This window comes from Rousettus aegyptiacus, unplaced genomic scaffold (assembly GCF_014176215.1).
Source record: "Rousettus aegyptiacus isolate mRouAeg1 unplaced genomic scaffold, mRouAeg1.p scaffold_m13_p_1, whole genome shotgun sequence".
Classification (NCBI taxonomy): domain Eukaryota; kingdom Metazoa; phylum Chordata; class Mammalia; order Chiroptera; family Pteropodidae; genus Rousettus; species Rousettus aegyptiacus.
The window spans coordinates 133657945-133673474 of NW_023416284.1; the positions used below are offsets into that span (position 1 = coordinate 133657945).

Genomic DNA, 15530 nt, shown 5'->3' on the forward strand with positions numbered 1-15530 from the left:
TACTGTCCTATCGCCTGAGCTCGTATTTGGTATAGACACTAACTTAATTTAAAAACCCATATTTTAGAGATGCAATTCAATTTCTCTTTGTGTGAGCTATCAAGGTACATATAACTTATATTGTTTAAAAACTTAATGATCAAGATATTTTAAAAACACAGAGAACAAGATCCCACCACTCTGATTAAAAACTTAATGATCAAGATATTTATCCCACCCATCTATTCTTTTCTGTATGCGTATTTTGCGCAATTCTACATCGGTGTGTACAAACTTTTATTCTTTATTTTTCATTCAAAATTATTAACAGAACAATTTAAAATTCCTGTACCACACTGTTGATGTTTTAAGGACTAAGTTCATAGTGATGCACTGAACTTTGGACATTTAGGTTCTTTCCAATATTTCAAATTATATACATTGCTGGGTGGGGGAAAGTTATGTAAAAAGTTATTTTTTTTATTGAACTATCTTAAATAAATTACCAGGGATGAAATTAATGGTATAAAAGATATTTAACTATTTGTGGCCTATGAAATCCATGTTCAATCACTCATTGCCATGAGACTTCTTTGCTTATCAAACTATTCATTGCATTATTAGTAAAAATAGTATGTATTCACTGATTATTTGCTATGTCCCAGATACTATTTTTAGGGTTTTAATATGTATTATTTCTTTCAATTCTGACAAGTGCCCTATGAGGGACGTACTACTTTTATTAATCCCATTTTATACTTTCAGAAATTAAGGTTTAGAGAGATTGTCCTAATTTATACGCCTGCTATGTTTTAAAGCCAGTATTTTAAAACTGTAACTCTAGCATCTGAGCTGTTAACCCCGTAGTGCCTCTGACATTTTCTCTACATATTGGTTTATACATACTATATGTTGTAAAGAGTCATTTGTCATTGTGAAAAGTGATGGTACAAATTACATGCTACTTTTCTGTAGGGAAAAAAAGCATGATTTTCAAAAATCTAATCAACATGGAAATTTTAATATTGATGCTTTCAAACTGAATAAACATTTTAATTTATTGAATTGTATATGTCCATAAATTATATATTATTAAAATTACAGACCCAATAATTTAGAAAATATTAAGAAACAACTATTAGCAAAAATTCTGATAATAAAAATGAGATATATGATTATTTGAATTCTCCTTTATACGAAATCACAGAAAAAGAAATTTCTAAGTCTGTTGTAATTCAGAAAATTAAAATTATGCAATACAAATAATAGAAGTAGATTGCATCTCTATGTTCTGATACATGTGGATGTAAACTACATTACGTCTTTGAAATTTTTACAATTAGCATGGCATTAGCATGGCCATGTGTTTTATCATCCAAATCAGGACACTTCTGAAAGCAAAAAGAAGCCATGTTAATAAGTAAAATCATTATCTCAGGCAAACTAGGCATATGGTCACCCTACCTAGAATAAAGTATCAGTTCGTCAATAACTAAAATCTATCAGTTAAAGAACAGGACAAATTTTAGGACACAGTATGGGGTAGTGGGGGAAAAAAGACTGGAATTGGTCAACAGGATTCTGGATTCTCATCTGATTGTATTCCTTATTAATATCCCTGAACTTCAGTTTCTTCATATGTTGAAAGAGAAAAAAAAAAATAATACTTTCTACCTCTCAGTGATGTTCTAAAGAGTAAATGAGAAAATGAATAAGGTTCACTTAAACTGCCAATTACTTATATAAATCCAAGGCATAATATCAAGCTCCATACTTCGACAAATAATATTCTACTTTTTAAATGGAGTCAAATTGCAAAAATGTTCCAAAATTTTCAAAGTATATTTTATAATACAATTTTATTAGTCTTCTGAAAACACTTATATATGTAAAATATAATGTAATATGCTCTCAAGTTTTTACATGACTATTCTTTTTATCTAAGAAAATATATGAGCCAGTTTGCGTAAAGGTTTGCATAAAAGTTGCAACATAACTTACATCATAATTTTTTTAAAAAAGACTTCTCGATAATAAAAACACGTTTACTAACTGGAATTATATATATTTAAAAGACTGTAAAGAGATGTTTTATAAAAGCACTATTCTCCATCTATTAGTCTACTTGAAAAATACTTGGTTTTCAAACTTGAGTTATTTTTTTAAAAAAATCACAAAGGAAAAAAAGCTCATACATCAAATGTTCCAAACTGTGATGTTTTCATAGTTGTTCATATTTCAAATTATGCTCTAAAAACATGGCAATGTGCTGTCTCTCTAGAAAGTGCCCAGATAAATTTGCCTTTAAGTGGCTAACCACCCTCATTTGGCTAGAGAACTCACTAGCATCCTCTCCCAAACACTTTAGTTTTCCTCAATATGGGACTGGAATTTGTTTTCAAACTCTTAACAGGATCACTGAAAGGAAACAGGAGAAATACTATAAAGGCAGACCTGGACTGATTCCAGGGGCAAGTACTCTCACAGCAATGTATGGGAATTATGCCAAGGAGGGAAGTGTTTTTGCAAAGGAACACAGTGCCATAGTTAAATATAAGTAAGGTATTTAGTTCTTTTGTCAATATCGCCAAGGTTAAAAATTAAGAAAGTTATGTGATAAACAATTTGCTTGACTTACAAAAAGGTACACACACTCTTTCAGTAGAATAATAAGAGTATCTTGACTCCTTTACTCACATTTTTTTAAATGGTCTTATTATTAATACCAAATTTCACCCATTCCTATGCATAATTAATATAGATGACAGTGAAGTAATTTTATTTTATTTGTAAGTACCTTACTGCATTTTGCAGGTGACAATAATTTTGGTATTCAAATGTGGTTCTAATTCTTGAAACCAAAATAAATGAATATGAATAATTTTAATAGTACCACATTTAATGAGACGATTTTCTCATTTGCTTGTCACAGTAAATATACTTTACTGCAGTTAAAGACTATTTTTATTACTAATTTCTATATTTAGAAGTATAAAATTTAAAACAGGTCTTGTTTTCTTAACAAGTAAAAATGAAATTCATGAATTAAATTATACAAAATGAAAAAAATATATATAATAATTTTCTTTAAAATCTTTAAACCCTAAAAGAACAGGACCTTTAATATTATTTCCTAGTCTTAGACAAATTTAACTGTGCACTTTTATATGTATTCTTGTTTTATTTCTTTTGTTTCCTATTTTTAATTGTGCTAAAGTTTTACATTCCATTTTCGCATCAATCAAAATCTTCATACTACTTAAACCAATAGCTTTCATAACTAAAATGTAATGTGTTTTTAATTTTTTCTTATAATAGTGTTGAATCCACCAACACTTTCAAATAACTTATTAACCTCCAGTCGATAATATTGAACATTGCCTTTCATTAAATTGATTAGTTCACTAAGAATATTTCCATACTTACCCAGTGGAATAGCATTCTGTCTACTAGTAGTAGTAAATCTGCAGTTTTTTATTTCCACATATTTGGAACCTACAAGATTTTCTACTCAGTAAGAAAAATGGCCAGTGACAGAAAGGGAAAGAGGACAGTGAGTAATTGGACAGGTTGGACTCCTTCAAGGGGGACCAAAGAAGGCTGCTAACCTGTCCTTTGGAACCTGAACCTACAGCATCTCCGTTTGTTTTGCACAGAGTTCACTTCAAAAGGTCAGCTATGCTGATTATGATAATTGAGTGCTGGGTCATAAGTATTTTTATATGCTGCCAAACCATCAACATGAAGTATTTAACTCTTCAACCAGGACAGAAAAATATACTTGCTCAATTACTCCATCTAAACAGTGTGTCCAGTATATGAGCCACGTATCTAATTGTTAAATTTCTAGGAGCCACATTAAAAGACTAAAAAGGAACAGTCGAAATTGATTTTAATATATTCTATTTAACCCAATTTATCTTTAAAAAGTACTAATGATGTTACATTCTATTTTTTAAACCAAGCCTTTAAGATCCAGAGTGTAATTTATACTCACAGCACATTTCAATTTTGAATAGCCACTTTTCAGAACCTAAAGAGCCACTGTATTGGACAACACAAATCTAAATATTTTTTTAATTATCATTTCTTTAAATATTCTACTAGAATGAGAATTTTATGGGGAAGTAATATGACTTACATACCAAACTATAATTAGTAAAGACATTCAAATTTAGCAATGAAACAGAATGATATTTGTTAGGATTCTCCTTGCGTTGTGACAGAAACTACAGCAATATTGTTGTTAAAAGCCCAAGTGCTGAAATCAGAATGCTCTGAGTTTGAATCTAAGCTAAGACAAATATTACTTATTAAAGTAACTGCAGGCAATAGTTTCAATGTTTTATTCTGTAAAATAGAAATGATAATGATATCTACCTCATTCAATGAACTATTATTTGTAAAGCATATTTAAGATTATCTGCACATACTGAGTTACCCACTTCCCCAATTTAGTTATAATAATTATTGTTCATTATAGTCAACCTATAAATTAACTAATATTTGCAAATATTAAAATTATGCTGCTGGCTAGGAGTAAAAGAATATATAAAATTTATTTTTAATACTGTATAATGTTCTATGTTATGTTAAAAGAGACATAAGTAATATAATCTTATTATACAGTATTTTTATTATGTTATGTAATAGAAAAGCCAGTTTTACAAAACAGAAGGTTCACTAATTCATGGGCTATTATTGTTTCAAAACAAATAGAAAACACCCAGCTGATACATTACAATAACTAAAACTTTACTTTGGCCCAATTCCACAAAAATGTGGTCTACGATAACACAATCAGGAAAAGACTCACTTTATTATATTTAGTCCAGAAAGAAATATGGCTCAGGAAAAAGTAATCTCAGAGATTTATCAAGTAAAATGTGATAATTTTGTATTTTCTTGTTGACAAAGAATATTTCTAAAAGTTTGTAAATATATTTGTATGTCCTGTCAGTAGAACTCTTATTAGCAAATCCCTTAAACTCCTTTTTTTTCTGCTATTCACAAGTCCAGACGATATGGATTACAAAACAGAAGGAATCACATATCATTAAATCCTAAGTAATATCATTTCACTCTCCTCCTGTAAATCTTATACTCAGTGTGCAACTGTTACCTTCTGTATCAAGCATAGGGAAAATTCAATTTTAGTAACAACTACTATTATCAACTATATTTATTATATACCCTTAGTACAGACATCACTGTGGGGAATCATTTATAAATTCAATAGTGACTTTGTTTAAGATCTACTGAATCGGGCTACTTGGTATAGAGCAGACTCGCATGTTCAAATTATTGTTACTTAAAAACTCTGATACTGAAATAGAAAAAAAAATGCAAAGTAGAATTTAATAGAGCATATTACTTACGTTCACAAGTGTCCCCTTTTTGCTGGTAGCCTGCTTTACAGATACATTTTCCAATGGGCACTAACCATTCTCCTTCCGCACTGCAGTGCATCCTGGGGGAGTTTTCTGCTTCTTCCTCTGCGCTGTTGACACATGTTCCTCGAACCTCGACTAAAGAGGAAAATTCTGAACCAGTCACTGTATCTGGAAAGATAGCTAAGTTCTCAATAATGGACCAGCACTTCTTGTAGTACACTTTGACAGAAACCAAAGCTATGCAAGCCCCTACGTCCTGAAAGGCAAGATAGAATCCCTTTTTGGACAAAGGTCCAATCTCTCTCACCTCAGTGTTAAGCTTCATCTTTCTTTCACCAAGATCACCTTGAGTAAAACTTTCATCTGCAGCAATAGTGTCTATTTTTACATAGAGGTTTTCTCTTATATTCCTGCCAGTGTCGTAGTCTGTTTCATAATAGTACAAATTAAAGGTTTCCTTGCAAGTTCCCAGTACTCCAGGAAGACTGTTACAATCCCTCAGGGTGAATTTCAATTCTACAAAAATCCTTTGTGCATTGCCTTTCGAAATCCAGTTAGTCCGCAGCCAGTTGTTTTGGTTGGGCTCCATGACCTGACACACCTGGTATGTTCGTATCGGGGTATAGTTCTCATCCAAACCACTAATTTCTTCCCACTGTAAAATTTAATAAAGGTCATCAGTCATTCAGCAAAAAACAACATTTTGATATTGAAAGTGAATGAAGAATCCTTAATAAAGTACAAATGCATATCTTTGAAAGAATTAAGGTGGATTCCTACCCTAGCAAATATTGTAACCTAAGAATACAGCATTTTCACTTCAGCTTCATTCTTGTGGCAGAACATCATTCAAGTTGCTTGCATTGTTTGTGCATACAATAAATATTTCATTTTAATATTTGTTTTCTAGTATATTAGTTTATTTTTACGTTTGCTTACATCTATAGTCTCCATTGAGCTTATACTATTTATAGACTGAAGTGCACAACACAATTACTTCTACCATTTAATGCATATACATATGGATACATGGAACAATTTTTGTTAATTCAGTTGATGTTTTAAGTATAAACGTTATATTTAAACTAAGAGAGTACCTAAAAACACAGAAGAAAATGCCAAGAGCATTCTAAAATGTAATAACTCTTCACAACATGTTGATATTCATAATGCGAACTCTTTTCAATCTTTTCAAAATGAGACATGGGAGTAACATTTTACAGAGCTATTTATTTATTGTAGTGTTATCAATAATGTTGTACATAAATCCACACAACGATAAAAATAGGTGTATAAAAGTATGATTCATCTTGGTAAATAAATTGCTTTCAATAGACAATCAAATGGGCATGGCAAATCAGCATCCTAGATCATATTACAGTAATAAGCTCTCTGACAGGAAAAATATCAGATGTTTAAAAATGCCCATTCATATGCTGATACAATATATGCAATGTCGAACTCACTATATATTTTCACAAAAAAGCAAAGTAAGTGTAGCAGATTTGGCAACAATTTAAAGTTTAAACCATGTATAATATTACCTATGTTACTCATTAGTAATTAAAATCATTTCACCTAAAAAAGCCCTAAAAGCCTTAAGTAACAGTTGTTTATATCATTTCTTACCATGATTACAAAATTTCCCACTTTATAGTTATGCTGCCTAAATAGTGAAATTATCACCCACTTTAATTCATTTCCCGAATATAAAATGACAAATATAAAAAATATATTAGTATTAAAGTGCAAAGCCATATAGCATACAATATTTAAACTATTGTTTCAAAAAAGAGCAGATGGGAAAATAAACTAATAAGCGTGTGTTAGTGAATTTTATTTGTAAAACTTTATTGAGAAAAAATTTATTTAAATGCTCTACAAGATACATCTACTTTTAAAACTTTTTTAGAAAACTAACAAGACTCACGAATTAGCAATATAATTCAGAAATTTCTTGTGTGATGTTATATAATTGCTACAATTTTATGAAACATATCATCAAAGGTCCTCGCCTACAGCAAAAAAAGCCATTATCATGTGCAGCTTTTACTCAGTACAACTTGAGTTTGTGACTAGTTAATGGTATACATATTTTCCCTTTGTTTCAGTTAGCTGCTGAACGGGTCTTAGCCAAATACACCCAAATTCCTACATTTAGACAGATAGGTTTTAGTCTCTTAATTAAACTGAAATTAGTAAAACTGGTAATGGTATCTACTAAAAAAAAAAAATTCAAAAGTTCCAAAGGTAAATGTGCTCTTTTTAATAATTTCCTAGTTTGAAGAAACCAAGGCTAATTATTATAAAGAAATATATCTCACATGTTCCTTTTTCAAACTTTAAGAACAATTATATTACTTTGCTCTATGTATGAAAAATCAATTTTACAAACCTATGAAACCCAGTTAATTTTAATTTTTATGTAAAAATTTATTCCTGAGAGGAAAATTTTTAAGATAACTGTGTATAGATAATGGTGAGACTAACATAAGTTCATTTAACACAACTCTTGTTTTATTATTTCATATTCTGAGACACCACAGTCATTTCTACAAATGACACCATTGGGAAAGAAGTAAATTCAGATACTATGCTTTTATGTCGCGTGTATAAAAATATTTTCTATAAATTTGTATCTTAATAACAATTTATTTCTGTTTAGATATTTCCTCACATGTAAGTCAATTCATTTAACACATGGAAAAACATTATCAATCATCATTTTCTAATATCTATTGAGTCCTTCATTATATATAGGGTTAACTGTTAACTCAGATACTTTGGATTGATAAAATGCCCATTTAAATCCAAAATAACATAAATGGTCATAATTTATCATTTTGTGGCTTACATCGATGAAATACTATAGTCATATATCAGTTTACTTCTTCTTAGAAATAAAAATCATCCTCTATCTCTATTTATTTTAATTGATGGGTGGTAGAAAATAGGCTATATCTGTCATTGCTAAGAAAGGTGTTTCATTTTTTATTCTGAATGTCTTCCCACAGTGTATATTATTTTACTCATGAAAACATACCTACTTCAAACTTAAGTGCATTAAATATTTTTCATATTTAATCTGTAAAATAGTTGTCATTTTTTCATAATTTATTCTGGCCAAAACAGATAACTACAATATGATCTTAAGCAATATTTCAAATTTTAATTGAATGAAAAATCTGATATTTTAAACAGATTTTCATCATTCACATTTTGCATTCTTAAACTGACTTCCAGTCATGACATACTGATTTTATGATGGTCTTATACTAAAATATCCTTTTTGGACTTTAATTCTTCTCTTTGTAAAATTGGTTACACTTTTTATATCCTCACTTATACTTCATGCTTTTTGATTCCAGATTTCTTACTCTGCCAAAGATTAACTCAAGTTACAATGGAATATATTTTCCTTTCTCAGAGCCCTCTTCTTTAATAAGGAATGGAGTATTTGCACTTTCTCAAGATTAAAAAACCTAAAGACATAGACAGTGAATTAAATTTAAGTAATATATCTTGCCTGATATATGAAACATAATGTTCACAATTGGGGGGGGTACTTATATTTTCATAGATTTTTCATTTGACTGCTTTCATACTTATAGATTTTTACTGTAATATGTGCATGCTGTACCATCACATGTAAACAATAAAAGTAGATAGCACATTATATAAATTTGGAGAATCTAAATAATATTTTACAGCAATCTATAAGGTAAGACATTGAATATATTCCACTTAGTTACCTTCCAAAATGTATTTTGAATGATGCTAAAACTGTTTTTAAAAGAGGAAAAACATATTGCATACTGTTTTAAAGAACTACATACAACCTACTTGGTGATTATACTAAAGAAGTACAAAGCAACTAGAGAGGTTTAAGTGAGTTTGTGAAAGGACTGTTCCCTATAATTAGTTAGCATTTATAGCCTGGAACCTCAGGTATGATTATACTCACAATAAGAAGTCAAAAAGGTTATGGCTATAGAGATTTTTTTAAGTCCATTTCCCCAAGTGCTAAGTATACCTCCTTCTCTACTCAAAGATATCAATGTCTCATTATAAACACAACAAAATACTGAACAAAATATTTGGAATTAAAACTGCTTAAATAAGAATGTACATAATTCCACTGTGGGGAGAGGGAAAAGGTTCTGTTCCTTATTTTAAAAAATAAAGGTTGGTATTTTACAAGAAGAAGCACTTACCCCATTTGGTGGAGAGGAAATCCATTCCAACTCTGTTTGTTGTGCTTTAGAATCCAGCAATAGTACTGAAAAAGAAAATTTTATTTCCAGATGTTACATAAAAATGTAAACACATTTGTAAAAATTATTAAAGTGAATCTAATTGTATACAATTATTGCTTCATGACTTAAGATACATAAAGTTATTTGTATAAATGAATGGTAAAATGAATACTCACCTGACTGAAGTACATTATTCTTTGTTAGAGAGAAAAGATGTGAAATGTTATATTTGGTATTTTTAATTGAAATATTAAAATAAATTTAAAAACTCAAAAGTAGCATAAAAGCGAGGGTAAAAAATTGCTCATGTATTGATTCTATAGTAATTGTATACTGCAAAGAGTTTTTAAACTATTGAGCCTCCAAATTTTGTTAAATATGATAACATGAACATAATTAGGTGCAATTTCATATTACTCTTAAGCCAGGCATTAATTTATAATATTCTGCCCAAAGTATTTCCTATCGCTTTTTGAGAACTGGAGTTTATTTTCTTTAAACTTTTCACGCAGTGTCTTCTCTGAAGCCAAAATAAGTATGATTAAAAATTATATTAAGCAATGTTATCATGAGAAAAATAAGCTAATATTTAAAAGATAAATTTTTGAGTTAGTCAAGCATCTGTTTTTAATATTTCCTTTCTTTTTAATTTCCAAAGGTTTCAAAGCATTAGCTAATTGTCAAAATGATATATTTAAACTCTGGCTTAACTACTTTTTTCTGACTTTACTCTTTAAAACACTTGTATTCAACTTTTATGCTATAAAAGAGCATAATACAACTAATTTAAGTTTATATAAATGCAATGAATGTTCCTGGTTATAGTAATAATATATATTCAAATGCCATACGTTAATACATACTTCTAGTTTGATACATCTTATTGCTTTTTAAGACAATTACCTTCCTAACGCTTTCACTCTTTGGTCAAGCTGGTTTCAGAGTTACCTAAGTTTTTCACTCTTTAAAGTATTTTTGACTCTGGCATTTTAACAAATGTTTCAATTTGTCCAAGAATACTAGTGAGTGTATTTTCAGGTATGTAAGTATAGGTAACATCGACCTCAGCAAAATGTTAGTATTTGGACTTAAATAAAATACATGTTTATACAAACTTTTAAATAATCCCTAGAAAGAAATGTATATTTTAAAGGAAATGAAAATGTGTCATGCTTAGAAAACGAAAGAACACACTGATTATGTGTTCAACTCCTTCACTCTAGTCCAAGGTTATTCCCTGTAACTGAAAATAGATATAGACACTTTTCTTCAAAAATGTTTTGCACTTAAGACTCTTAGAGATCATGACAACACAAACACTTGACTTCCTTTCAAATAAGGAAAAATCCACACTTTTCAAATACAAGTTGTATTTCGCACTTGGAACATTAATAAATCGTTAGACTAGTGAATTATATAAAGTCATTTTTAAAGGTGTTTATTTTTGGTCCTCAACTGTAGAGACAAAGCACAGGAAACAACGTGCGTTCCAGGTATTCCCCTTTTGAGGTTATTTTATTATTACGTTTAAGTCTTCTGTACTAAGAAGACAGTGGATTTTAAACCCAAGTGAACTTCTTGGCTAGTTTTTCAGAGTGAAATAAGCATTGCCGATTGTTTATTACCATTCTGTTACCTCTAAGCATCGTCTGGGATGGGAGCAAGGACCACGGCGGGACAATGATGGCAAACAAGTTAAGAGAGAAACAAACTAACAAAAACAAAACACTAACCAGCCCCTGAGCGTTTAATCAGAAGCAGAAAGCGGTCAGCACGTCCTCCCCGCCCTCGGCTCTTGGGATGCACCCGCAAAGGCGCGCTTTTGCCTTCCGGCTCAGAGCACCGGGCGCCGTCCTCCACTCACGCCCGCATAAGTGTAGCCCGCTGGCCAACCAAGACCCCGGGCGCTCAAGACAGTGCTCCCGGACCCTGCACCCTGCCACGCCGGCCGGGCGGGGCCGAGGGCGAGGGGCGAGACGCGGGGCGCACCCTGGCGGAGGCAGCCAAGGGCCGCGCGGGAACCGGCGGGCGGCCGGGTCGGGGCGGGGCCGCCAGCGGGGCGGGGCGGGGGCTGCCAGACGGGCGCGCCGCTACGCGGAGCATCCATTACTCCTCCGCCAGACCTGGGCACTCCAGGGAGCCGGTGGCGCCCTCGCTGCAGAAGGAGCCGGGAGGAGAGACAGGCTTTCGGGAAGCCTCTCCTCTGAGGGAGCAGCGGCGGCGGCAGCAGCTTTTACAGAGAGGAAAAACAGCAGCTGCACTTCGCCTCCAAGCGTCAGACTCTGACTTAGACACGCGCTCGCAGTAGCGGGAACTGACCGCCCCGAGAGAAACTGTATGCAGAAAGTGGAGGAAGAGGGAGTGTCCCTCTTATTTCTCTAACCACCCCATCCGCCCTGGAGGCCTGACACCGGCTCGAGGCGGTTTCCAGCGCCCGCCTGTGGTGCTGCGGCGCCGGGTGCCGTTCTGGGGCTTGCTCGTTCCCGGAACGACAGCTCCTGATCGCCGCTGCGCGCTGGGATTGTCGCTACCGAGAAGCCCGGCGCCTTCGCCACCCCGCCCACCTTTTAAACCGACGTTTAAAGAATTCAGTCTCCAAGAATCAGAATCCTCTCCACGTATCTTGCACCCAGACGAGAAAAGCGAGCGAGTGAGCTACTCTGGCTGCGGGAACCTCTCCCCCTAGTGATGCAGTTATTTATAGCTCAAACTCCCGCCTGGGTCAGGTAGAGCTCGCGCACCCGGCTTCGCCGCGGCGGGGCAAACTTCTCCTAGGGTCCTGCTGTTCTGGATGAATCCGCACAAGGTTCCAGGATTGGGTGTTCCTAATCGCTAATGTCATGCGAGTAGAAATGTGGGTTTTGGTGTGTTTGGGTGTGCGTTTCTAACAGACGTTGGTTCAGCTGCAAACGCGTAACCGACAGCTCAGAGTTACGGTTTTCTCTGAAAATGCCTCTGAATGAGTTCATCGCCAACACAGGTTGCAGATGTGGAAACGGGTCAGAAGGTCAGGCTGTATAGAGAAGTAGGGCCTGGTCTGAAAGGTGGTTTGAGTGAACGAAGAGGGGTGCGTGAAGAGAATAGGGGTAAAACAGCACTAAATCGCTAAGTTTTCAGGGACACATGAAGCGAGGATCGATAAAAGCCCCCCAGTAATCACCAACATGACCTAAATCTGATATCGAATTCGTCCATCCTTTACACTTCAGGAACAAGTAATGATTAGTATTCTGCTTTAAAATATCGGATCGGAAAATCAACCTTTCCAGACTTACAGCCTGGAAGACAGGGAGTAGGGTGGCGGTGGGGGGCAGATTGTGACACCTCTTAGAGCAAGACATTTCCATTGACAGGATTTATTTTTCCCCAGCTCCAACTACAGGCACCGAAAGGTATTTTACCTTCTGTCAGTGATTCAAAGGAGAAAGAGAGAGAGGAAAGACAAAAAAAAAGCCATATACAAGCGTATCTGGTTGCCCAAATGAAACCTGCTTTCTTCATCCAGAGCTAGCCCTCAGGTTCCGGGTCTTTTGCAAGATTTGACCACACAGATTGAACAGCCGGACTGTGGGGCAGATGTTTTGGGACTTCCAGGCAGCATCGCATTATTAGTTACACAGCCCCATCCCGCCCCCTGCCTCCCTGGTCCCGTCGAGCCCGTGGCTCTTGCTGTTCCCCAGCCACCGGGACCTGCGAGCAGCGTGCGCTGAATGAAGGCGCCCCCGGCCGCGGGGTGCGCGCGGCTGAGCGGATTCACCTCCGCCGCGTTATTGTTTCGCGCTGGCGGCCGAGCGCCAACCTCAGGCCCGCGCCTCGTATTCCGATGCAGTGAGCACTTTCATTAGTAACCCGAGCGTTGGGAGCTCAGACAAGTCACAGCCCCTCTGGGAAGGCTCCGGACTTTTCAGCCACTCTCTAGCAGGCTAGCTGGGGCACTAGAGGTAGACCCCTACCCACCACCCGCACCCCGCCCCCCGCCCCACTCTCCAACCAACTCCAGCCGCAGCTTACCCCACCGGAGGAGAACGTCGAGAGGAAAAGGAGAGGGCTAGAGGAAAAGATCTGACCCGCCCGAGTCCTAGAGAACGAGCTCGCCGGCCGTACCCCCCTCCCTCCTGCCTGCCCTCCGTTGCTGCTCACGCCTTCCAGACTGCCGGCGCCAGAGATCTCGTTCCCGTCGGGACGACGGCCCGGGGCACGAAGCTGCAGGCGGCTGAGAGCAGCCCGGCTAGCCTCCCGCCTGCCCGCCAGTAGCAGCCGGAGCGGTGAGGGGGTGGGGATCTGGCGGGGGAGGGTCGCCCGGCGCCGGAGGCGCGGCTGGTAGCCCGGCGGATGAGCTGGCTCACGCAGGTAGACAGCTAAATAAATAAGTCAGAACAAACTTTGCTTTTCCATTACCTTACCTTCCTTTGCAGCCTGCGCCTCCCCGGTGTGTGCAAAGCGGAGCAGCCAGATGTAGCATAAAATAATCCATGAAAGGTGCCGAGTTTGAAAAACCATGGTGCATGAGCAGGTTTTATTTTAGGGTTCAGTTGAGTCGTAGCTTTTAAATGCTGTTTGCTCCAAAGTGGGTAATTTTTTTATTGCTCTCCTCTCATCGATTCCCCTTCTCGGTCTCCCGCGGGCCGCTGCACGTTTAGCTTTAAAAAAAAAAAAAAAAAAATGTTCCCCTCTTGTTCGTTCGCACGGTGTTAGCTGCCTGCCAGTCTCCGACTGCAGACCGGCCGCTTGCTCCACACTCCAATAATATCAATTAGGGGGGAGGGGGCGGGGCTCTGAGAGGAGAACCTCCGCCACTCGCGGTGAGTGGCAGGCGCACCCGGCCTGCCAGGCGGCGATTCCCAGGCTCGAGGGGCGGGTCTTTGTGAAAAGGCCGCCCTGACCATGGGGGCGGGGTTCGGGGCACGGGCCAATCGGCGGCGAGCGGAGTCAGGTTGCGGGTCCAGGATCCGCTCCTGGTTCTTAGCTCCCGACTCCAGCTAGATGCTAGCGAGGGAGGACGTGGACTACCGCCGAGGTGCGTGCTGCTGTGGGCATTCTGATTTTAGGAACTGCAGCTTTCGTGGAGCAGAATCGATCCGAGAATAACGCTTCCAATTTACGGTCCTGTTTACAGCGTTACTCCTTGTGGTTTTGTAGAAACCAGACGCAATGCAAGCGGTCTCTCTGCTGCTACCAAGCACGGAGCCGGGACAGTGAAATGAGCTGTGCCTTTAAGGAATGTGCCTGTTACTTTTTTTGTTTTTACAGTCTCTGTGGGTCGGCTGACTTTATTCTTTTCCTTTCTTGAAGGGTTTCTACTTCTCTTTTTGTTCCTCCAACGGCAGTCTGCTGTAAGCACCACCAGCACAATCCCTGGAAGAATAAAAGTAACAATGTATTAGGTTCAAACAGTATTTCCAAGAGTTTGCAACAAGCTCTGGCAAAAGCAACAGAGAGGAAAGGGGTGTGGAGAAAGGAAGTCTTTTGTTTTACGTGTCTCTCTCACCCGGCCCTATATTTTCACGATAGTTTGTTGAGTGAAGTAGAACCCTCAGAAAGTTCCGTGTGTGTGTGTGTGGGTGGGTGTGGGTGTGTGCGTGTGTGTGGATATATATATGTTTAAGTTTGTCATTTTCTGAGGTTTTCCTTGGATTGCCCCACTTCGATCGTTTCTCAATTCGCTACATAAATTAAACTTAACTTTAAAGGATACTACCACGCATTAAATTCATAAAGTAAAACTTCTTTCTCAAATATTGACTATTTTCCAATAATTATTCAATAATTATCTCTCAAAGGGAAAGAGAATTTAAAATGTAACCAACATTTTCAGTTCAATTCCTCCCACTAAAATGTCGAGGACGACTGTATAGAGAAATCCGTTTACTGTTAGGCAGTTTTGGGCACTTTGCAAGTCAAA

At 36.7% G+C, this 15530-nt stretch overlaps 1 protein-coding gene across 9 annotated transcripts in view; it reads right to left on the bottom strand.

Moving 5' to 3' along the window:
* Positions 1-14355, bottom strand: part of EPHA7 (EPH receptor A7) — a 156333-nt gene extending 141978 nt beyond the window's left edge. For 4 of the 9 annotated variants that reach the window (XM_036220128.1, XM_016135611.2, XM_016135610.2 and 1 more), the window contains exons 1-3: positions 14032-14351; positions 9587-9651; positions 5358-6027 (exon numbers count right to left, since the gene is read on the bottom strand). In XM_036220128.1, coding sequence (XP_036076021.1) covers positions 5358-6027; positions 9587-9651; positions 14032-14128 — 832 coding nt within the window. In that variant the 5' untranslated portion in view covers positions 14129-14351. Of the gene's footprint in view, positions 1-5357; positions 6028-9586; positions 9652-13639; positions 13664-14031 lie in introns of those variants that run through there. The other 5 variants (XM_016135607.2, XM_036220129.1, XM_016135617.2 and 2 more) reach the window with 3 other exon arrangements.
* Between the last annotated feature and the right edge of the window lie 1175 nt (positions 14356-15530).